This window comes from Catharus ustulatus, chromosome 8 (genome assembly GCF_009819885.2).
Source record: "Catharus ustulatus isolate bCatUst1 chromosome 8, bCatUst1.pri.v2, whole genome shotgun sequence".
NCBI lineage: Eukaryota > Metazoa > Chordata > Aves > Passeriformes > Turdidae > Catharus > Catharus ustulatus.
In genome coordinates, this window is record NC_046228.1 from 12,503,488 (window position 1) to 12,527,614 (window position 24,127).

General features: G+C 45.7%; 1 protein-coding gene across 3 annotated transcripts in view; it reads left to right on the forward strand.

Annotated features, from left to right (window-relative positions):
• The window catches only part of NT5C2 (5'-nucleotidase, cytosolic II), a 61,576-nt gene extending 37,449 nt beyond the window's left edge, over window positions 1-24,127 (forward strand). For 2 of the 3 annotated variants that reach the window (XM_033066119.2, XM_033066118.2), the window contains 16 exons: window positions 10,306-10,423; window positions 11,817-11,912; window positions 13,186-13,277; window positions 13,453-13,510; window positions 14,768-14,861; window positions 15,865-15,918; window positions 17,030-17,113; window positions 17,842-17,883; window positions 19,043-19,150; window positions 19,477-19,543; window positions 20,134-20,304; window positions 20,733-20,843; window positions 21,161-21,212; window positions 21,450-21,510; window positions 22,032-22,208; window positions 22,431-24,127. In XM_033066119.2, the coding sequence (XP_032922010.1) occupies window positions 10,306-10,423; window positions 11,817-11,912; window positions 13,186-13,277; window positions 13,453-13,510; window positions 14,768-14,861; window positions 15,865-15,918; window positions 17,030-17,113; window positions 17,842-17,883; window positions 19,043-19,150; window positions 19,477-19,543; window positions 20,134-20,304; window positions 20,733-20,843; window positions 21,161-21,212; window positions 21,450-21,510; window positions 22,032-22,208; window positions 22,431-22,676 (1,631 nt within the window). In that variant the 3' untranslated portion in view covers window positions 22,677-24,127. The remainder of the gene's footprint in view (window positions 1-10,305; window positions 10,424-11,816; window positions 11,913-13,185; window positions 13,278-13,452; window positions 13,511-14,767; window positions 14,862-15,864; window positions 15,919-17,029; window positions 17,114-17,841; window positions 17,884-19,042; window positions 19,151-19,476; window positions 19,544-20,133; window positions 20,305-20,732; window positions 20,844-21,160; window positions 21,213-21,449; window positions 21,511-22,031; window positions 22,209-22,430) is intronic. The other variant, XM_033066120.2, reaches the window with a different exon arrangement.

Here is a 24,127-nt window from a genome sequence, read left to right on the forward strand (position 1 = left end):
TGATGACTCAAACAGCTTACTCTGTAGGAGGAACCAAAGCTGAGAGTACAGAAGGCTTTAACTCTGAGATCACATGTGTGCCATTGCTTTGTGAATGCCTTATTTTAGCAGTACAGAAAATCTTCTGTATGTGGCTTCTTGCCAGCATGGGCACTTGTACTGCATCTAAGCCCAGGTGCACTCTGTTAAACAAATGTGTAGCGTTGGAGGCTGACTCTCTTCAGTGAATATGGAGAAAAATAAGAAGCTGCATCTGTTTGGACACTGATAAACCTGAAAAATGACTTAGATATATTGTATTAGTGACTACTAGGCCATTAAGTAATTTGCTTCTCATTTCTAGATGCTAGCAAATTATGTTTGAACCTGAAGCCAAAGCAACTATTTCTTCCCTGTTCATAAGTCTTTATTGAAGAACTAAGCCCATATTTTGGCACAGTAGTTTGTTTCCATGGAAATGCAGGGATATTTCCAATATGGGATTATAACTCACAGTGGGCTGTATCTGAGAGAGGTAAATTGTGAAGGCCATTTGTTAAGCACAGAAAGCATTCTCTTGTGTCAGGGAAACTGTCAAAATTTCTTGTGAAAGAACAGGTGGCTCTGTAGTAATTTTTAAAATATTACTCCAGAGCAAAGGAAAGTTATGCCAACTATTAAAGTAGACGAACTGAAGTTTTCTTGAAATGCAGAGTCTGTCTGAGTTGCTTTTCTCAACATGCACAATGTGACCTCAGTGCTGCTGTTCTTACCTCAAGCCATTCATTTTTATTCAGCAGAAGAAATCTTTCCAACACTAAGCTCTGCTCTGCCAGCCTCTGAGGCATATTCAAACAACCCAAATCTTTGTTACATCGAAGGCAAACAAAGTGCAGCAGCGGAGAGCTAAAAATATCTGGAATTTACCAATGAGAGCACTAATAAGCCTACTTTGGGAAGAGTTAAAGCTGATGATACTTGACAACACTTGTTTTTAATACAACTAAAAATGCAGCACTAGAAACAACCTGAAGTGTAGACCCAGCAATTCATAGCCAGGCTGCACATACAGTGCTGTGTCAGTCCTTGAAGCAACAACAAATCCTGTCTTTACACACCCTGTTAGCATGCACAGCAGGAGAAGGGGAGCTGATACAGTTCCAGGTTAGAGGTTTTAGAGCTGAAAGCTGTGCTGTGCACTTGGGGATGTTTTCAGGAGCATTAGAGGTAAGGAATTTTCCACTGCTCTTAGGCTGCAGTGGGTGCGTTGCTGCTTTATGGGCTCTGCTGCGGCTCGGGACTGCAGAGCCCTGCTGCTGCTCTGTAGGGGAGCTCTGCTTTCACCCCGTGTTTGGCATCATCAGACAAGGGTGCTGTGCAGCCACTGAAGCTCACATCCAAAAGATTCAACCCTCTGATGATTAGTGACCTTTGCCTTAGTTTCTGTTATCAGATTTACTGTCAAAAACATCTGTGGGCACAAAGGCGCTGTGCAAGATCTGGCTGCTCACGCAGGGCAGAGCAGCTCTTGTGTTAAGCATACAAAACTGTTCTGGGATGCACCTGGAGGTTTTGTCAAGTATTGTTTGTTGATCACTACAAATACATAAATTTTAGTGAAATAGAAAAGGCACATTAAATACCATGCTTTAAAGCTAGGCTTTGTGCTACAGCACAGGTCACTTCTGTGTTTGAAAAGGTTTCTATGGGTAAGTGAAAATTATGCTCAACATGGCAGCAGTTTCTTCTCATTTGGACTGAAAAATTAAAAAATTCAAAGAAATAAACCAACATTGCTATACATTTTGTTTGGTATTGTGAAAAGTCAATTTAAATATAGGCTGAAATGCTGCAATTCTGCTTTTCATAGTACTGTGCATTTTTATTTACGGTTTAGTGCTTAAAATCAAACCCTAGGAGACAAGAGGGCTGGAGTCTGTTCCTAATTGGTTTTCAACTCATTTTGACTGTAGACAAACCCTTTATGGTCACAGTTCAGCTGAGTTCATAAACAAATGGCAAGTCAGAAGTTCACCACGTTCCTAATTGAAAACATATGAGTTGTCCCATGGGTTTCATTTGGGATTTCTTGTGGTTGCAAACAGGCACGTTTCCACTTTGTCAGTTTGTTTACAGGCACTGAGCTCCCAGGCCAGCACAGCACAAAGGTGCTCGACTCCATTGCCTGCACACAAGGCACATGTTTATGTGGGCAGAGATGACCCAAACCACTGCTGGACACACCAGAGCTTTAAATAGGAGTGTTTTTCCCTTCATGTCCGGTGAAGATACTGTGGACTGAAATGCCTGCAGTGGCTGTGGCAGCAGTTGGAGGTAACACTTGATGTGTCACTGGAGAGATGCAAGGCAAGGGGATCTGGAGGTCTGTGCTTATCCCCCATTCCTGGGATTGCCAATCCAGCTGAGTGTTTCTACAGAGGGTCCCACAGTACAGGTACCTCTGCAGGGTTTCTAGTTCTCATGGGAAAGAAAATACTCAGCTTTATTTCCAGTGCAAAGTGACAGCACCTGCCAGGCTGTGCAAGCCAAGCGTGAGTCTGGGCTCTCATCAGAGCTGAGCAGCCTGACTGCACTGTCAAAACTGAGGGTAGTTAACACCCAGGTGTGAAACTTAAACATGACATTTCAGATTCCTTCCTGTGTAAGTAATGAATTATTTTAACATGGAGAGCAGCATAGCTTGAGAAACCTTAGCATTCCCCTTTTGTTACATTTCAGTGGCAGTGCCTGACTATACCTGCCTGATTGGAAAAGGCCCTGTAACACATGCTGAAGCAGAAATCCTCCTCTTTTCCACTTGTATGTGAAAAGTGGCATTGCTCTGTAATAAATTTTGAAGATGAGATATCCTGAAAGGAGGGTCAGTGTGTAGAAGTCAGATAGCATTCCCACTACCTGGTTATTTTTGGGGATCTGCAGACCTCTGGCCCTACAGCTGAGACAGACTTTCCTCATACTATGACAATATGTGAAATGCTTGCCCAACATTTAGAAGTACATTTAATTGGTATTGTAATTTCAGTGGGGTTTGGTTTTTAGTTATGTCTAGTGTCCCAAATACCTCCAGGACTGGTCACTGGCTGTTTCCCTCTGGATTCTCAAGTGGAGTTGCAGGTGAGGTGATCAGAAGTGCCAGGGGATGAGTATTTGGGGTTTGTGTGAAATAGCCAGTGCATGGTTTTTGTGGAGGGATGACTGTCACAGACAGTGGACACTAAATGCCTGGCTTTGGGGCAGTGTGCAGAGGAGGCACTGACAGAATGGAGAGCTCTGTTCTGGGACACTAGGATCTCATTTGATAGACATTGTTGAGGCAGGATACATAGATATTTGTACTGTTACAGGGAATGGGTTTGTAAAAGGGCATCTCAGTCCTCAAGGCTTTAACTAAGCAGTTTTTGTCAGTACAACACTGATATAAATCTATTCCTAACACATACTTGCATAGTTGGCGAACCAAACCCACTACACATTACTTAATTGTGGTGCAATTCAGAGCAACATTTTGATCTTACTCTTTAAGTCAAGTTTGTGTAATTTGAGAAATGTATTTGTACAAGCCTAATTATGCATGTTGTGCCTGAGACATATAACTCTGGATACCAGCTCTCCACCTGCCCATGTATGTCCCTAACTGCCTGATTTGCATGCCTTACTCACTGGAGAATAAGCAGCAACTGAAAAAAACTGGTTTTAGTTATTTTACTTTCAATTCTTCAAGACTTAACACAAAGTAGTTGGGCTGCATTTCCTGTGCTTCAGAGAAAAGGCGAAACCCTGTGCATTATCTGTCTACATTTTGGCTTATCTGTCTTTGTGTGACCTCTGGAGAACCCAGAGAGTGGGTAACATTTCTGAAGATTGAGTGTTTGTTAAAGCTTTTTGCAACCCTTTTAGGGGAGGTCATCACCTGTAGTTTAAGAAATACTGATCTTATCTGGACACCTGAAAGTCAACAGCACAGACAGTGCTCTCAGCACCTGCCTGGGGTAGGAGTGAAGACTGTGTGCCCAAGGGATCAGAGCAGGGATGCATCACCTGCAGGAAGCAGCTGCTCCCCTGAAGTGCCCTGATGACAGTGTGGGTTTGTTTTGGGGGGCATCGCAAGCACCTTTCCCTGGGCTGCTCTTGCCTTCCAGCTGGGAGGAAAGGCAAGTGAGGAATTGGTAGATGGAAGGGATGAAACTCTTTCAGGAGGTGGTAGGGCATCATAAGAGGAGCAATAGGTGGGGAAAAACCGGAGGCAGACGCAAATGGTACTTGAGGTCATCATGTAGTGATCCTGGCTCTGCCTGTCTGCCTGGAGGAGCTGTTCTCCCTGCAGGCTTTTGTCGCAGCAACCTCCTGAGCTTGTTTTTCCCTTCCTAAATGAAGGTTCTGGTGAAGGGGAGCTGCTTTCTCAAAGTTGCCTTGGTGGTATGGTAAATTAGTGTGTTGTCACTGTTCCCAATTCAGGGCTTTTACCAGCACCAAATCCATAGTGATTGGAAATAAAATAGCAGGCAGGCCTGCTTGCAGGTGTGCAGTTTGAGACAGCAAATATGTCTCACAGATGGGAGATGACTGATGCAGTGCAGAAAGGGGTCATTATTTTAACTTCAACTCCTGCTTCTCTCCCAAGATCCATGGCTACCCTGCAAGAACTGCTGGCAAGCCCTGAACAAGCCCTGTTACATCTTCAATGAGAAGCTCCCCTGCCTGAATTTGTGTGTGTAGGAGAAACAAGGGAAGATACGGGCAGTCCCTAAAGGTCTTTCTCCTCCCCACAGCTTCAGTGGAGCCATCACATGCACTTCAGCCTTCCCCAACTATTTGTTTTGTAACAAAACAGGCTTTAAACATTTATTTTCAGAGAAGCCTTCCAGGAGGTCTGAATACTTCTGTGGGTCATTTTTGCAACATAATTTCAACCAGTTCAGCTTTGTATTTTGTGCAAATTGGCTCTCAAAGATAATTCTTGCATACCTGTAAGTTGCAAAATATCTCTGGTGTTCTCCCTGTGTGTGCTTGCCAGTGGGAGCACTGCAGTGCAGCTCTGTGTGCAGGTTTGGTGCTGGTTTATCCTGCAGTGCTTTGCCCATGAAAGCCCAAGTGAAGGCGTGTCCAAGTGTACATTTAAGTGCAGACATGCATCACAGACTGACCCGGTGTGCAAGGCTCTCACTGGGAGCACCTTCAAGGTGTAGGGCAAAATTCTCTTCTCAGGTTCCCAGAGTAGCTCCTGACTCAGTCTCCCGAGTCTCCTGCATTGACACATGCAGGCATTGTATGGTGTGAGAGAGAAAGGACTAATTTGCCACTGAATAAGGAATGGACAGTAAAGCCCCAAAAAGAGAAGAGGACCTTTTCTTGAATCAGTTGACTCTGTGTCTGAGAGAAACATGAAGGTTTTTATCACTTGGGCAATGTGCTTGTAACCTCCTTCTCCTAATTATCCCAGAGCTGATGACGTAAAACTGCTTTGTGGATATGAGAACAGAATTTTGCCTGCAGGATGCACGATTACCAACTGTGCCTCTTCTATAAATCAGTTGTAAGTGTATTTGGAATAACTGCCAGGCCAGCTTCTGAGCTTGCCAGAGGACGGAGCTCCAGCAGACGCAGTCCCACATGGCACAGAGCTGTTGCAGTTTTAAAATCAGTCTGATTTTTTTCTTTAACAGGGGAGCCCAGTGTAACTCCGTCAAGCCTGGAGTGACACTCTGAATCGGCATCTGCCTCATGTGAGTTAAAATCCTGGCAGCAGCATTTTGCATAAGCTGGAGCCTCTGTAGAGAGCTTTTTTTTTCTTTTTCTTTATTTTTTTTCCTTTTCAGGAAGGCTATAAAATTGTAACTGTATGTGTCTTGGCAGCAAAGGTAAACACAACCACACAAATGCATGAGAATTGCATACCTTACTGCACAGCCCCTGCTCATTCCAGACCAGCTTCCCTCCTAGCACATCCTGTGTCAGTCAGGGATGCCTGCACTCATCACAGACCTGAAGGCTTGCAGTGTTCACTCTGGGGTACTGCTTTTTACCTTTTAATGGTGTATTGATAAGCCAAGTAATGGTATTAAGAGGAAACTGGAATACTGTCAACTGGCTTCTGTTTTTTTAAAACCCTTTAGTTGTTTTCTTTCCACCCTGGTTGCATAATCCGTGAGCACTGGGTACTGATTGCCCTGTGCTTCTGAAGCATTTGCCTGTGTTGGAAATAGAACAGTACTATTAAAATAACAATTCCTCTGAAGCTGGAGACTTGGCTTTATGGCAGAGACATGGCCATCAAGCAGTAAGAAAAAGAAATCAGAACAAGTTGTAGCACGTGCTTTGGTTTTACTGTCATCCCATGTGTGTTGGGCAAGGACGGTGTGAAAATGTGTTTGTGGCTCTGCCTCCTCCCCTGTCACAGAGCTGGGAATGCTCAAAGACTGAGCCCTTCTCAGCTGAGTGAGAGAGCTGGGCATGGGTTACTGCATGGCAAATAGCTGAATTCATGACATTGCCATGACACACAAACTACCTCCATCAGAGGTACCAGGATTCAGCAACCAGGTCTGAAGGAGGGGATATTCCAGCAAAGTTTAAAACCATGTTTTCATCTTGCAGCTGCAGAAAAAAAGTATTGATCTGTCCTCTCTACTCCGTTTCCTTATGGCTGCCTGAAGACATGAGAGAGAACAACCAGCCCTGAGTATAATATTGAAATAATGGAGTAACACCTGTAATTGGGGCATCTTCCCCAAATGTGCTGCCACAGTTGCAGTGATGTCAGCCTGTCCATTGATCTGAGGAGGTGGATTGTTTGTTTGCCCAGAGGAGGCTCCAGTTACTCAAATAAGCTTATGAGAAATGTCAGGGGATTGTGGTTCCAGTTGATGCAGCCAGTGCTGTGGTGCAGGGTGCTGTCAGGGTGGCTTCAGGGAGCTCTCATTCCCAGCTGTGTGTCTAATTAAAGGAAAGTTTATCTGGAACAGTAAGTATGCTGGTAACTAGAGAACGTTCATTGTCCCTTTCACAAGTCCAGTTTCCTGTGTCTCTGTTTAGTTCATGTGTCAAGGGGAAGGCTCTCATTTTCCAGATATTGTGGAGTAGTAGGAAAATAGAGATGGGATCTGGGGCACGAATTAGTTTAGTTTTATTCAAAGAGACATCAAGGAAGCAAAATCTAGGGCTTGAGAGGTAAGGGGAATAACTGTCCCCCCTAAAGAAACATTTAGATGAATCCTGATCAATGTACTGCCTCATCAGAGACTTGGGATGACGAAGGCTGAGGTTGATACTCCTTCTTCAGCCTTTTTACTAATGGTTCTTCAGCTTGTTTTCTTAGAGAGTTGGAAAGAGGTCTGTGATGATTTCTTAAGATGGAGAGGCAAATACAGAAAGAAACAAATTGAGTGAGGGTATTTTGTGAGCAGCTGACCTTGTGTCCCACACAGCTGTTCCCTGGTGGACAGTTAAAAAGATAAACAGATTGCTCATCAGAAAGCCCCACAATTTCCCTGGAAAGGCTCTGCTGGAACTGTTGATGAACCACTTCTGCTTGTCCAGAGGAGATGCCACTGTGCTCCTGCCCAGGTTCCTGTCTAGGCAGCATGGCATGGTTGATGAGTTCAGAAAGACCAGGGTTACCTCAGAGAAATGTTTTGTTTGGAAGTGATGTATTATGGATTTAGTTGGTAGTATGGTCTACTTCACAGGAGGATGAGCAGAAGTGCAGCAGCTTCATGGACAGAGCGGGAGATTGGAGTCTGTTTCTCTTAATGGGAGCTTTGTAGAGCTTTCACATTCTGAGAATATGTGCAGGTGTACTTATAAGAGTTTTCCCTGGGAAGTGCCTTTACTGTCCTGAATCAGAGGAATTCCTTGTTCCAGATGATGCTCGGTGTCACTCTCACAATTTTGTTCATCACCTAACTGCCTATTGCTCCCTCCAACTCTAGCTCACTTCCCAGAATTGCCTTGTCAGTCACTGCTTTCTTCATTAGCTGTACTTTTTGATTGCTTATTCCTATCTATAGCTCAATCAATCCTTCCTTTCCTAAAGGATAGAAAAGACTACGTGCATTGAATGTTGTATCATGTTGTTGATGTTTACCATTGGTGTAATATTGTTTGGATATTTTGATAACTGCTTTAATGATTTTAGTTATCTGTTTAAGACCATTACTGGTTTGCTTATTAAATTTTTAATGCTGTTAGTTTAATGGGGAAGATTAACTCTTTGGATTCTGGTGCTTTTTAGGTTGTTAAGAGGAACAGGTGGCCTCACGGGTACTGTGATCTCTGTCTTCTGACAATCTTGTTTCATCTAAGATCCTTGCCTTTGGAATTTTTTTAAGATTTTTTTTTTTAGTATTTTATATATTTTCTTTCTCCTCTCAGATTAAACTTCTGTATCCCACAGTGTATATATGCTGGTGATTACTGGGCAGTATAGACAATATATCATGAGGCCCACAGATGTGTTAGATCTCTCTCAGGAAAAGCAGTCTGTCCTCTAATGAATTTACTGTGTAACTTGGCACATTTTCAGCTAAATTTGAAATATTCAAGTGTTGGAGGCAGTTGGACCCATTGAACCCATGGTAACCTCATTGCAGTCAAGGGTTGTATTTATTTATCTTAGAACCAGTTTAAGACAGCAACATTATGGTGTCTCACTCCTAAAGGGAAGGGAGCACCTGGGATTTGTAGGTGCTCATGGCTAAAAGGAACAACAAAAGTCAGAGGGTCCACAGAAGCCTACAAAGTTCTACTAGTAAATTACACTTGGCATGAAAATTGGTATGTTAATCCCTGACCTTCTAGTATAAGCACACAGCAGTGGGGTTTGGAAAAAGGGGTAGGGTAAAAAAGAAAAAGAGATAAATTAAAAGGGGAAGAGAGAGAGAAAGGAAGAAAGAGAGAAAAAGAGATCAGCAGTGCTGGCAGCAGCACTGATGGGGTGTCCAGTGTCCTGGGGCACACATATGCCTGGGCTTTGTGGGGGTATCTTTTCATAGATGAGTTTTTCCCACCTTGAAAACAGGGCTCTTGCATTCTATGGAAATCAGTTACCATGTGCACTCCATTCTTCAGACCTTTCAGGAAATGGATCAGTGGGTCTTGGGTGGTCTTGATCTCCCCCAAGTGGTCCATGCCCATTTCTCGACCTCATTTCTGCACTTGAGCTGTGCTGTGCTTATCTCTGGGAGCCAGAACAAGGACGTTTGCCCCAGAAAAGTGCTGCCCTTACCTCCACATAGCCCCCTTCTCCAGCCACATCCTGTTCTTTCTCACAACATGTTATTACCAACAATCCCTGGCTGTTATTACCAGCAATCCTTGGTCAGCTTCAGGACTGCCCAGCTGTCTCAGTGTTTGAAACATGCACATTAGCCCCTTATCTTCTGGGCTTCTGCAGACACGCAGCGAGCGTAAACACGCTGCCAGAGAAACCCTGTGATTTCCATCTGTCCTGATTGCCTTTTAGATGTAATTTAATGATCTGATTAAACAGTAACATTTTCAGTACATGGGAAGGTCATTTGGAGGAAGAAGAGAGGCCGCATGGTAGGAATGACTTAGTTGAACAAGTCCATTTCTTTTGCATGGAGCGAAGGGAAGGTGTGTGTCCCAGATGAGCAGCTCCTCTGACATGTGAGAGCAGTGAGCTTGCTTAAAAAAGTAGCATTTTGATGCACAAGGGTAATAACGAACAGATTTTTTGCAGTACCATATGGTGTTATTAACAAACAAATCATGTGTTAACTTGACAGCTCTACCTTCACGCTAACTTAGTCTGCAGCAAACATTAATTCCCCTGAGATGAAATCTGGAGCAATACTAAACTTTGGGATTGTATCCAGAGCAGTAACAGTAGCACAGAAGTGATGAATCTCAGGCTTTCTAACCTCCAATACATGTGCTCCCACAATTTATTGGTTTTTTCATCAGCTTTGCAAAAACACAGCAAACCAAAACCCTGCTGGAGCAGATGGAACAGGGAGTGTTCATGCATCTGCCTAACAGGACTGCAGGGAGAGGAGCTGCTGTTTGAAATACATTTTTTTCTGATTCAAAGAGCTATGATGAACTGATGGATATTTCATCTGGTTCACTCTGCTGCTGAAATTCAAACTGCAGCTCTGCTTCACTGCAGCCCTGGGGCAGGAGCTAATTCCACCCTGCTCTGGGCTGGGGGACCCCAGGCATCCAAGGAGAGAATGGTATGTGGAGGAGGGAGGAGGGAGAATGGGTACATTACTTTTAATTGCCTTCTTGTTTAACCCCCTAGCTGTTTTCAAATTTTCTAACTGAAATCTCATCTTGGTACAGTGTATAAATCCCCTGAATACGAATCTCTTGGATTTGACCTGACCGTAGAAAGATTAGTTTCCATTGGATACCCTCATGAGCTGCTCAATTTTGTGTATGATCCTGCATTCCCTACCAGGTAAATGACTAACAGATACCGACCCTGCCTGCTCGAGGCCTCCAATACTTGCTCTGTGAAGTTCACAGGTGACATGTGAGGCCAGGTTTTCAGTTGTGGATGTGAAGCCTACATATCATGGGGAAGGGAGAAGACTAATCCAGTATGTGGGGGGGGCCTTTGCATACATGAACCCTTGCCAGCAAAGAGGCAGTGTGCAATAAAAGAACCCTACTGAAAACATGGTCCCAAAATAGCCCTTCAAAGCAAAGACAGCAGAGACACAATTGGATTGGGAGTGAAATCAGAATTAGGGGCAGAAGGAGCCATTACTGTCTAAGAGGCTGCTGGGATGTCTCAGAACATTTTTCTTTAATGATTTTAATTAGCAGTGTTGTGGTGCATAAGACATCCTGAAAATTAAGCTGACAGTAAACAACAGTAGAAGTGGAACCAATCCCATTCTCTTGTCAAGATCAAATCAAATGTCAAAAACATTTGATGTAGTAACTTATTGATTTTGTAACTTTCCACTAAGTTAATGGTGCAAAATTACTAAATTCCTATATTTTGGTTTTGGTGGGAGAGATAAAAAGGGTGGTTTATTTTGAACAAAGCTTTTGATCTAACTCTGCACCTTTAAGTTCTTTCCACTTGTGCCTTTGCTGAATTTTGCTTCTTTGATTCCTTTGGAGTTTCTTTACAAAAGACTGGACCAGAGGGTCTGTTGGTTTGTTCCAGTTTCAGTCTGGCAGCCTCCTTCCTTCCCTCCCTCCTCTCAGCATGTTTTACACCAAGAGTTGCTGCTGGCTGTGCCTTTGCCTCTAACAAGGCATAGCCCCTCACAAACCTGTGATGAGAGCTCTCTTAAATCATCCCTTCATCCCAGGGAGGAGACAGAAGGGATATCTCTGTGGGAAGGCTGTGTTCTCCAGATGCAAGCTGCTAGGTAAATGAGACAGAATTTTGCCAGAGTCAGAACCAGGCATGTCCAAACTATTGTGCCATGGTTACACACCCCATCTGGCTTTGTCTGTGACAGAGCCATGAAAAAGCAGAGAGGAATTCCTTTACCACACCTCACTGTTCCCTGCAGCCCCCCAGGGGTGTCAGGTTTGTGACACTGTGGAGGAGCCCACAGCTCCCCCGGTGGATGCAGAGCTGAGCCTCTCAGGTTGAACGCTTTTGGGGCCATGGGGAGTAGCTCAGGTGTCTCTCCTGCCTGGCCGTGCTGGGCTCTGTTTGCTCACCTGCTGCCCGCTAAAAGGGACAGTAGGGATCCCATCTGCATCAGCTCTGTTCTGATGCCCCATGCCAAGTGAGCAAAGCTGTTCTAGAGCTGTTCTTGCTTTTGTTAAAATGGTCACCCCTTAATGCACTTGCCTTTTCACATCCTAAACTGCTTTCTTAACAGAGGCCTGGTGTTCGACACCCACTATGGAAACCTGCTGAAAGTTGATGCCTATGGGAACCTCCTAGTATGTGCACATGGCTTTAATTTCCTCAGAGGGTGAGTGCAGGCTCTTGGCTGTTCTTTTTCACTCAATAGACTCTGTTGTGTCTGATCCTCAGGGCACCCATTGTACATGGAGTCACAGGGACTCTGCTAACAGCAGAAGCTGTGTTGCTGTACCTACAGCTCCAGGATTAGCTGTGGATGAATTGAAGGTGCAACAGCCCAGATGTTTACAAGGGAAAGGGCTGTGCCACTGCAGGCACATCCATAGCATACTGGGAATAGAGGAACATGTGCTGTGGGGAGGAGCTGATGGGATCATCCAAGGGTTGTTCACCTCCCCTGCCACAGTTTAACACCAGCAGCTTGTCAGTCAAGACAAAGCCATTGCATGTGGACCTGTGCCCCATGAACTGTCAGATCCACAGCTATTGCTAAGAAAGTGTGAGGGCCTGAGCTGACTTGGGGTAGGAACAATCTTGCCCTTTGTGTTTCTGACCTTTGAGGATGTCAGAACTGAGCATTGCACACCATCTCCTTCAGCCTTCCCTGGCTGCTGTCCCAGAGAAGGTGCTTTAGGAAGCAGAAAGGACTGCAGTGCTGTGTTCCTGATGTGTCCCAGCAAATCCCCCCTTCCACAATGCTGCTGCAAGGGCATATGAATGGAAGGCAAGGCAAGCTCAGGGGCCCCAGTGTGACAAACCTTGTTGCAGGCCTCTAAGTCCTTGCATCAGGACTCCAAAATTTAGAAAAAAGCCCTTATATGTGCACTCAAGTTCCTCTTTGAGCCTAAAATGATCTTTGCTAGCTCCAGAAATTAAGGAGACCAGAATAATGATATGAGTTCAGTCATTGCCACCCTGCTGAGGAATTGCCCCAAGCAAGCCTCCTGCAGCAGAGCCCTGCATGTCCCTGGCTGAGATCTGCTGGGAGAGTAGAGACCAACACATAGAAAGTGGGGGAGAGTTTAAGATAAGCAAACAATGAAAGTGCCCATGATTTAAAGCATCCTCCTAGCCAGCAGCATGGGGCTTAAGGTTGAGCTGTGGACTCTGGACACTCTGTGTCCCTTGTGGGCTCTGCTCAGTTTGCTGGCTCAGCAATGAGAGCTTTGTCCTGGCTCTGCCGCAGTCAGTGCAGCCCAGGGAACACCCCTGCATGCACTTCTGCTCTTGTGCCAGCACTGCATGTGGGGAGGCTGGGTGTTGATTAGAGCACAGCAGACTTTGGTTAGTGGACCCTGCTACAACTCCATTTTGCAGGTCAGCACATTTTTATCTTCATTATGTTTTGTGGTTTCACTCTTCTCCACTTTATTTATTCTCAGGCCTGAAACACGGGAGCAATATCCAAATAAATTTATCCAGAGGGATGACACAGATAGGTTTTACATTTTGAACACGTTATTCAATCTACCAGGTGAGTCTAATGTGAGCCAACACAGGCCTCTTTCTGTGCCTTTTAAGCCAGTAAAGCTCTGCTTTTCTCTTTGGTTTTTTTTAACATGCATTTTCTTCCTTTGGGCACAAGATCTAAAGTTAGCTGGCTGTATGATGTTATCCTTGTCTTATAATCTCACTCTGTTTTCTTGCAGAGACCTACCTGTTGGCTTGCCTGGTGGATTTCTTTACTAACTGTGACCGGTACACAAGGTTCGTATTCCCTCACTTTGAGATGATGATGGAACAGTAAGATTGTTATTATTTTATACAAGACCAATATACAAAGAGCATTTTATACAAGAGCACAGATAGAGCTGCTCTTAATATCAGTGGAGGCCCCTCAAGTAGTTTTGGTGGGCCTCCTATAATTTTGTGGTGTTAAATTGATTTGTGTGTACAGCAGAGGCTGGTTATGAAGGTTTCCTTCACAGGGTACAGCATACTGAGTGACATTGGTATTTGGGGTAGTTTCTAGGACTGCACACTTTTTACAGGGTGATTACAGGCACTATTCAGTTCATTTTGAACCTGTGTCCATTGCAGCCATGTCTGAACTGGTAACTGAAAGGCTGAATTTCCTCAACCTGTTACCACAAGTGCTTCATGTTGTAATAAAGGCCATTGCACACTTAGAGGTGAAGTGCTCAGTGTGGTATAAAAGGCTGTTTGTGCAGCATGAGCATTTACCTTGCTTTCAAAAACACATAAGCATGAAAACAAGCTGGGGTTTGAACTGGCAAATGTGATGCTGCTGTGCTGCTCATCACCTCATGTGATGGGTCATCTTTGCATATATGTGAGTGGAATGCAAAAGTTTAATGTGATTTCACCTGGGAGCAGAGGAACTGTTTATGCTGGCAATCCATCAGGTGAAGTACCTTGTCTCGGGAGAGGCATGATGATTACTGTCATAATAAATACAGCTCTGTGTAATCCTTCTTGATTTCTTCTGATGCAAGCTGTCATGCTGTCTCAAAGACACCTCCAGAGTATCTTGTAATTTCTGATGTTAATTCTAAGTGTTCAACATAGAAGAAGTTCCTCCTCTCAGCAGCATTACATTTAGTTGATTTCCAGAACTCTCCTTTCTTTAGTGCTGGACAGAGGGAGAAAGAACATCTCTCTTTATTCTCTCAGTACCATTCATCTTCTGTTAAATGGTGCAAACGGCATTTTTGCAATTTTCTGCAGTCTTTTTCTCGTAATGTGGGTGAGAAGTAAGAGTTACAGTCACAGGAGACTGTAGTACTGCTGTTGAGGCACACATTCCTGGGTAACACACAACTCCTTTTAAACTGTGGTTGTAGCCTTGTATCAAGTCTGAGCTGCAGTAAAGTAGCAGATAAGAAACCGTGATGGTAAGATGAGAACACAAGCTGCAAACAGTATTTTGAACTGTCTCACTCCTTGCTGTGTTTCTTACCTGCTGTGACTGGCTGCTAGAATCTCTCTTCTGTCTCCTCACAGCTGTGAAACAGGGTTTAAGGATGGAGACCTCTTCATGTCCTTCAGGAGCATGTTCCAGGATGTCAGAGATGCTGTTGACTGGGTTCATTACAAGGTGACTGCAAGAGCTCCATGGGATGTGTGTGGTTGTAACTGGGTTGGAGGGGCTGGTTTGTAACTCCTGAGTTCAGATGTTTTCTCTCTGCTCTGGGCAAGAGCCCTGCTTTGCCGCCTAGTGAGCAAATAATAGATTGCAGTTGTATGGGAGTGAGTCAAGATCTCAACTGCCCTTCTAGTATGGGAACATATCTGGCTGGGCTTCCTATTCCTTTTTACTGTGCCCAGATTTCATTCTTGTACTCTGTTTCATGGGTTTTAGAGCATGATGCCACAAGGGTATTTGCACTTCAAGTCCACAACTTGTACATTGTCCTAATTATTAAAGCAATATTCTACTGCAAGTTGTTTACATTGGCACTATCCTATGTTGTCTAAAAAGTACTGACATTAATGAGAAAAACAGATCAGCTGTTCTCTAATTAGAGAGAAGCATATCATCTTCTGCACACACTCGTGCACAAATTTAGAATATAATATTATGAACATTAAGACCTGATTTTCTTGTTCTCCTTCATTCAAGCAGTCTGTTGGGTGGGATGGAGAAGCATCACAGGAGAACTTGGCTCACAGTTGTACTTGTGGTGGTCCTTTTACCCATGCAGAAGTCAGGAATCTATTTTTCTTTCCTTATGCAGTGTTGTGTGATACATGTTGGAGTTGGCCTTTGACTAAAGCATTATGGTCAGTGTTGGAGACAGGTCATTAACTGTCTTGTTTGGTATGGCAAATCTATTTTTTGTTTGTTTCTATTGTATTCCCTTCTGAAAGGGTTAAAATGCTGTTGAAGTGGATTATTTACCATGGTGGGGGAATCGATGGATCACAGAGTTTGTGATGGTCCCTGCTACTCAAAGCCTCTCATCTCTAGAGTCACTGGTTCAGATTCGCCCTGGTTTGTACTTTCACAGCATTTTAAAGTGTGAAAGTTGGCATTACTTTGTTGTCTCTTACATCATAAGTTTCCATGACCTCACTGAGTTATGTTGTTTCTATTTCAGGGATCACTTAAGGAAAAGACCCTTGAGAATCTGGAGAAGTATGTGGTGAAAGATGTAAGTGTGAAGTTACTTTACTTGCGCTATGTGACTAAGCAGGCAAGAAATAAACATGCTGATTTGCTTTACTAAATCACAAAACAGATAAGGCTGTGATTTCTATTGTAATGACCAAAGACAAAGTGGAAAGTTCAGATGCAGCCTTTATTCTGAGCCAGTGATCCACATGATTTTGTATTGATGTGCATAGTTTTATACGTAAAATATAAAAGCCAGAGGAAATGTTATCAAGGTGAACACACTGGCAAAGCTTATATTATTTCTTTCAGTGGTGAAAGCAATTTTGTTCCCTGCCCATGTTTTTTTTGCCCAAGCAAACCTCTCTTTACAAAGCAACAGTTGAGCATCTTTTTAGCCACATAACAAAATAGTTACACTTAGCCATGAGGGACGGAGGGAAAGATCCTGAAAGACTCACCAGTGTCTAGTCTCTTGATAACCCCAAAATGTGTGTTCAGCACATCTAATTGAGCAAGCTGCAGCGGTTCCCTTACTCCTGCCACCTCTTCAGTATGCAAGGCCCCTCTGGAGCACTTATGGAGTAAGTATTTTTTAGTTTAGATGAGCTCTGTGGTAGATAATCGCTTTAAAGCAGTTAACCTTTTTTCTAGTTACACGCCTACAGAATTCTTAGGTAAGTGTTCAGTGAGGTAATCAGCTATTTTGGCAATGGACTGAGATTTCAGATTCAATAAAAATAGCCCCAGGAATAAATTCTCCCTAATTTGAGGTTGGAATTATAATGCATTCCAACTTGTGGCTCGTGAGCTCAGATTTCACCTGCCTCTGGGCCCATTTCGGGAACGGACTTGGAGCTGGAGCAGATCGGTGGGAGCAGCACAGGGTGCCTGGCACTGTGGTTGGCAAAGGCACTGCAGCCCTGCTGAGCCCTTCCCCCTCGCCTTCCTCCCCTGGGCTGTGCTCTGGAGAGGTTACCTGGATGGATCAGCAGCTGTCCTGGCTCTGGCCAGTGCACAACACGTGAGTTTGCTTGCTCGATGGTTTGATTTGCCTTGCTTTTGTCTGGTGGGATCATAGTTGAGTGTTTTTCCCATGATAGATGTCTCTAACTTTTGTGTGTGACTTGGATGTTCCCCTTGGCTTCCAGGGGAAGCTGCCGCTGCTGCTCAGCCGCATGAATGAAGTGGGGAAGGTGTTTCTCGTCACAAACAGTGACTATAAATACACAGACGTAAGTGCTGCTTGAATTGTTGGGTTGGTAGATCATGGAATAAGCATAAGCCAACCAGTCATTTGGATGGATTTTGATGGCACATCTTCTGGTGGAGAATTGTGTGTTTTCTAATCTATGTGTAGGAAGGGTTAGTGGTGGATGCAGATGAAGTCTTGAGTCACCTTTTGTTGTCCTGGTTCTGGCACTGAGCCTGGTTTAAATCCCTCTGTGCTTCACTCAGTTCCTCAGAAATTAAAGGGCTGTAAGGGAAAGTCTTGGATTTTAGCATCCTTTAAAATGCAGAGTTTCCCTTTCAAGTGAGATAGTCTGAGTACAGAGAGGTCACCAAACCAAGATCCTGGAGAGGTCTGAGACACACAGAAAGGGCTGTCTGCTAAGCTGAGAAGTAAACATGGTTACATCCAACTCCAGGTGGATGTCAGGATGCTGGCAATACTGCTAATCTAAAAATTTATATGCCATTTTAAAGCATTACAAGATATGCCTGAAGCAGTGTGCAGTTTTCTGAAGCAACTGTGTTATTTGATTATAAAATTTACTAGTTTGATTCCTGTCATTGTTCTGTTCAATTCATTTTGTCTCCAAATCTTATGCTGACTTCTGTGTAAATTCTAAAAATAAAGTTCTGTAATCTGAAAAGATGAAATCAGAAAAGTATGCTTTTATAAACTACACAAATGAACATTTAAAAGCATGTATTTGAATACTTTATTTCTCTCTTCTAGAAAATTATGACTTACTTGTTTGACTTTCCACATGGACCAAAGGTATGTGAATTCTAGACTGCAGTTGCAGTAGACACTGATGTGCCTAATTATCTGTGTAGCTGGAAAGCATTTTAATCCTGCTTCATCCGCTCCATGGGATTAGTGTCTTTAATCTGGTTAAAATACACTTGCTGTTTTGTATCCTGTTTGAATGGGATCAAAGCAAATACAATATAACAAAGAGAAAAGGGGCATCATCTAGTCTCAAATGATAATCTGTGTTAATGATAACATTATTTCAGTGATAAAACCTTTCAACTGTGGCATTTTGTAGCCAGATTTCTTAGAAATAATGCAGAGTGTTTTGGATGTTGTTAAAAAAAGCCATGATGGAAAGGAAATAGTTTAATAAAACAGCAAAAATGTTTATGGCTGATTGTGCCTTAATTATCATAAGTCCTAAAGTTTTAATCATGCTTTTTTTCGTTGTTTTTCTGAGGTCAAAACTCAGCCCCGCAACTTTTGGAGAAAGGTTTATGATATAAATTTATACTGCTCTTCCAGTCTCCAAGTGAGAGGCTATCTCATGTTCAAAAGATGAGTTCTCACACTGCTTTAAAAGTAGAAGGCAGCCAACAGGGAAATTTTGAGAGCATAAGTACTCACCACAACTGATAGCTAAAGAAGTCCCTTGCTGTGGTCTTGATCTCACAAAGTGTGGAAGCATGGCACAGAAAGGGCTCAGTATCCTTTGGGCAGGGCTGTGATTCTAAGCCATGCTCTGTGGAATAGAGTCCAGGCATTTTCACACTCTTGGCAAAAGTACCAGCGTGGCCTTGTAAGCTGAAGCTGTGGAGTTGCACGTGTCTGGATCTGTGTAGGATGTCACCTTCAGGAAGAGTGGCAGGGTGTCATTTACAGCATCTTTTTACATGGCAGCTGTGCCCTGACAGGGATGTTCAGTGCTGTTCTTCTGTCTCACACCATGTCCTCAGCCCCCACTGCTAGGACTGGGATAGGATAGATTTGTGGCAAAAGGAGAATGCTTTAGGAGATGGTGCTGGCAACCCAGCCTTGTCCCACAGGAGGCATGAGCTAAGGGATTTTGATGGACCAGCAATGTCACAAGGTTATGGCTATGGATAGTGACACTCCAGTTAAACTCCCTTGTGGTTTTTTGTGTCATGCCTGATTCTAGGGTTTGTTTTTGCCTTTGTAGCCTGGGAGTGCCCATCGGCCATGGCAGTCCTACTTCGACCTGATCCTGGTGGATGCACGAAAACCCCTCTTCTTTGGGGAAGGCACTGTACTGCGGCAGGTGGACACGGTGAGTGGTCAGTCGAGGGTACCTCTATGGCTGGAAGGGCTCCTGCACCTCATCTGTGGCATCTCTCAGTGACAATGAGCAATGCAGTGTTTGGACAGGACCTACTCTAGAGGTTGTGGGCTGGAATCTCCTCTTAGTGGTTCCTGAGCAGCCCCATCACCTCAAGGCTTTGCTGGCATCCCTAATATACTGCAGGTGACAGTAGGAAAGCCATCTCTGGGCTGCTTGGGAGTGAGACATACAAAGAGTGATGTATCAATGGTATCAATATAGAAAAGATCCAGACCATTAGCTGTTCAGCACTAACACAACACCTCCTTCCACAGGTGACCGGGAAGCTGAAGATTGGTACTTACACTGGCCCACTGCAGCATGGCATTGTGTACTCAGGAGGTGAGGCAGGAGCCCTTCTTGCTCTGTGGAGTGGCTCTGATGTGGCCTTCAGCTGTGAAAGGACTTGTGCCAGGCAAGGTTGTGCTTCCCAAAGTGCATTGTTTTGTGCCCTGTGCACACTGCAGCAGAAGCTCTCCATGATCAAACTGCACAGTGCAGGGAAGAGTTGGACCTGTTCCTCCTCAAATGTCCTTTTCTTCCTTGCCAGAGAGGGTATGGGAAATGCCTGCAGGGCTTGTGGTGGAGGGATGGCTGCAGCTGGCCCAGTGCAGTGTCCCCAGTTGTACTTAAAGGTGCTGCCACCAGTGTGAGCACACTTGGAAGGTTCTGCCAAGCCAGGGAAGGGCAGTGGGTGGATACAGAGCTGTCTCTGACACCCAAGGCTCCATTACTCTCACATGGTGGGGCATGCAGCATGGCCTCTGTTGCTGCCATTCATGTAGGGGTGTGCATAGGCAAAGCTGCTCCTGGGTGAACTCCCAGGCAGGTGAGCAGTGTCCAGGGCTGCCATGGTCAAGCGGAGGAGGTTTCTTGGAGGAAAATGCACCTGTTCTGGCTCACTGTTCTGAGCCATGCCATTCCTCTCTCAGGCTCTTCGGACACAGTCTGTGACCTGCTGGGGGCCAAAGGGAAGGATATCTTGTACATCGGAGACCATATCTTTGGAGACATCCTCAAATCCAAGAAACGCCAGGGCTGGCGGACCTTCCTGGTGATCCCCGAGCTGGCGCAGGAGCTGCACGTCTGGACAGACAAAAGCGGTCAGGAGCCAGGGGAGCCCCTGGCCAGGCTTTGCTCTTGCTTGTCTGATGCTGCACCCCTGAGATCGCCAGGGCTTAGGGGTGCAGGGGAGAGATCACCCTGGCTTGCCACTTCTCCTTTTAGCCCTTTTCACTGGGTCTGGATGCTGGTGGCAGGAGCTGGGGTGCCTCTCTGTGGGCTGGCATTGGGGTCAGGCCTTTCCTGTGCTCTTTCTCAGGCTCTTTGTATAATCAGCCAAGTGCTGCCTTGGCCACGGGAGAAGCTGCAGCTGGGTGGGATTGAGTTGTTCCTCATCAATAACCCCAGAACCTCCTCCCCCTCTGCACATATGGAGCTGTGGCTTTGGCTTCTATGTTAAAAAAAATCTGACAATACCTGGGTTATTCTCCCTGTAATGCCTGAGCCATGACTGCTCTCCCATCTGCAGGGAGTCCCTATTCACCAGCTGCTTCCTCCTCGTTCCTCCCACTCCCTCTGCTGCTCTGCCGCCAAAGTGCTGTGTGTTTCCCATCCTCCAGCGCTCCTGCTTTTCTCCCAGGTTTGCCCTTTGGTGTGTAAATAGGGCTGGGGATTATGCAAGTTGCCCCATGGCTGGTTGTAAGGCTTTGGTGAGAGCCACAAAGGTTCAGCCTCGAAAACAAAAAGGCCAACCAGAAAGCAAGCCCAAAGTTCTTCTCATGGCACAGAATGTGATTGACCCCTCTCCCTGCCCAGAGGCCATGAGATGTGTCCCTGCTCCAGTGTCCCTCTGCTGCCATGCGAGGGGAGTGGGCAGGGGAGTGAGTTCACTTTCAGCACTTTTCATTTCAACAGTTTAAACTTACCCTTTTCCCCTCTCTTTTCTGGATTTTCCAGCCCTTTTTGAAGAGCTGCAGAGTCTGGACATTTTCTTGGCCGAGCTGTACAAGTGAGTGTTCAAACAGTGACAACTTTCCTGCTGCCTCTCCCGGCTAACGAGCGGCAATGACAAAACCTTGGGGTTGGGTTAACGGCACTGCTGCCGGAGCCTTGACTCGGGCCTGGGCTCTGCCCACGAGACCAACCTTCCCCTCCAGACCAGCCTCCCTCCCCTGAGCCCCATCCCACAGCATCTGGTTCTGAAAGACTTTTCACACCATGTATTTACCTTCTCGCCTGTAACTAGGCATCTGGACAGTAGCAGCAATGAACGCCCCGACATCAGCTCCATCCAGAGACGCATTAAGGTACCAATCATCAAAATCCCTTTTCATCCTTCTGGATCCCAAAGGGCTTAACAACCCAACCCCATTGCTCAGTCCTGAAATGTTTTGCTCTGCCTTTGGGTGGGCACAGCAGGCTTGGCAAAGCCACTTTGTCTCAGTTCTCTGGTGTCACTGGCTCTCCTGAAAGGCAGCCTGGTCTGGAATAGGGTCCCTTTCCTTATGCCCACAAGCAGCACTTGCTGAGGGTGCTCACTGCTGCAGCACATGGCAGTGGCACACACAGGCTCAGAGGGGCTGTAGGCTCTGGTCCAGCCAGTCCTGGGGTGCCAGCTTCAGGCAGTGCTGGCCCTGAGCCTGCTGCTGCCTTCCTTTCTGTTACCCGGGGCTCAGCTGTGCCCTGATGCCACGGGATACAAGCAAAGCCTTGCTGGAGATCCTTGCAGGTCTTACGTAGCCCCAGCCCTCAGGGTGCTCTGCCTCAGTGTTGTGGCTCTGAGGTGCTGCCTGCCTGGCCCAGGATCTAACCTGTCCTTTCCTCACAGAAAGTGACCCACGACATGGATATGTGCTATGGGATGATGGGGAGCCTCTTCCGCAGCGGCTCTCGGCAGACGCTGTTTGCCAGCCAGGTGATGCGCTACGCTGACCTCTATGCAGCCTCCTTCATCAACCTCCTCTACTACCCCTTCAGCTACCTCTTCAGAGCTGCCCACGTTCTGGTGAGTTGCAATCCCAGGGAAGTGGGCAGGGGTCCCAGAGGTGCCCGTACTTGTGTCCATTATTATTTCCACAGGACGCAACAGCACCTTGGAGGGTTTGGTGGCATTTGATAGACTGTAGAGCCAACGGTTGCATTCTGGGGTTTGCTCTCCATGTGTCTCAGGGAGGCAGCCTGGGACTGGGACACCCCTTGTCACCTCCTCTCTCTGTTCCACGTGCAGATGCCACACGAGTCCACAGTAGAGCACACGCACGTTGACATCAATGAGAAGGAGTCGCCGATGGCCACGCGCAATCGCACCTCGGTGGATTTCAAAGATTCCGACTACAAGCGGCACCAACTGACCCGTTCCATCAGTGAGATCAAACCGCCCAACCTCTTCCCCCAGGCACCTCAGGAAATCACACATTGCCATGATGAAGATGATGATGAGGAAGAGGAGGAAGAAGAGGAGGAAGAGGAATAAGAAGGAAAAAAGTATTTCTGAAGATAAAACATGACTCTAGCAGTGATCAGGAATGGATTGTTGTTGGGGCCCTTGGGGTGATGGGTTGGGGGGTGTGATTCTTGCAAAGGCACGTTTTGAAAGTTATTTGGAAACTTCTAACAAATTAACACTAATTAGGAGGAGACCCTTGTTTTCAGTTTTGCAGACGGTTCAAAAAGCTAATGGATTCTAACTGGTGGTGCATTCAGATTGGACTGCCCACCTGTGCTGTCATGCTACTCCCATTACACTTTGGGATGCTGCATGTTTCTGCCTTTCCCATGATGTGTTTCATTTGGTTTTCATTTGAACAGTGTCTTGTGAACGGTTTTTGGCATTTGTTACATTCTCTGTGGAGACAGAAGGGATGTGCTGAGCCCTGCAGGAGACAAAATTATCCAAATCCTGCTGCCTGTTAGGTTGCCGCCCTTAACCCTCTGCTCCTGGGTGACATAATCCCCCCTCCCCATATTAGCCAGGGTGTTGCTGTGCCTTCCAGCACTCGGTTTTCCTTTTGTTAGTGTGAGTTTCTCTTGCGTAAGTGGTTTGACTCCTCCAGCCATCACATCTGCTGCCATACATGTTTCACCTTGTAGCTGCTTGTTACTCTTTCCCAGTGTCTCTGAGCCCTCTCACCATTGGCATGCAATGCATAATTTCCAGGGCATTTCTCAAACAGGTGAGCTGCACACTCTGTTCTCAACTCCTGCAGTTTCAGCAGTAAATATTAACCCAGGAGCCTGAAGCTGCTGCTTTAGCATTACATTAGTTACTCTGTGTTCCTCCTGGCCTTTCTGTTCTCTCAACTTTTAAGTGAAGCATCCCAAAACCAACCCCAGCCACCATCTGGAGTGAAAGGGCCTGTTGTGCCAGAGGGCTGCGGGCCACATGGGCCTGCCCTAAACTAGGAAACAGCACATGCCCCAGGGCCAGCCCCAGGGTGGGAGCTGGGAAGCTCCTGGCCGTCCAGCAGCTGCCCTGGTCTTTGGTCTGGTGCGGAGCAAGCGGAGCCTCATCGCCGGCTGCGGTGGGCAAGGCTGCGTCCCTGGCCAGGGAGGGGGACGGCTGCTGTGGGGGGACCGGGGGTGTCCCAGGGATGGGCAGGTAGTCCTTGTGCCTGAAAGCCAGCCCAGGGAAGGCACAGAGCTGGCACACAGCTGGGCAGCAGCGCCCTGTGGCTTTCCTCTGAGTCATGGGTGCAGCCTCCCTTACTCCAGCCTCTGCCGTTCGCTGCAAAGGGATTACAACGAGGGCCCTCTTGTAATGAATTTGACTGTTGTTTCAGTACCATAAACTCATTTAATTTTTTTCATTTTAAAGTACATTAGTAGAGAATAAAAGAAGAAAAACCACACCACCAACATCTGAGCAGGAAAATGCTGCTCTAGTGGCAGTTGTTCAAGTCAATAAATGATGATGTTTCTAAGAAA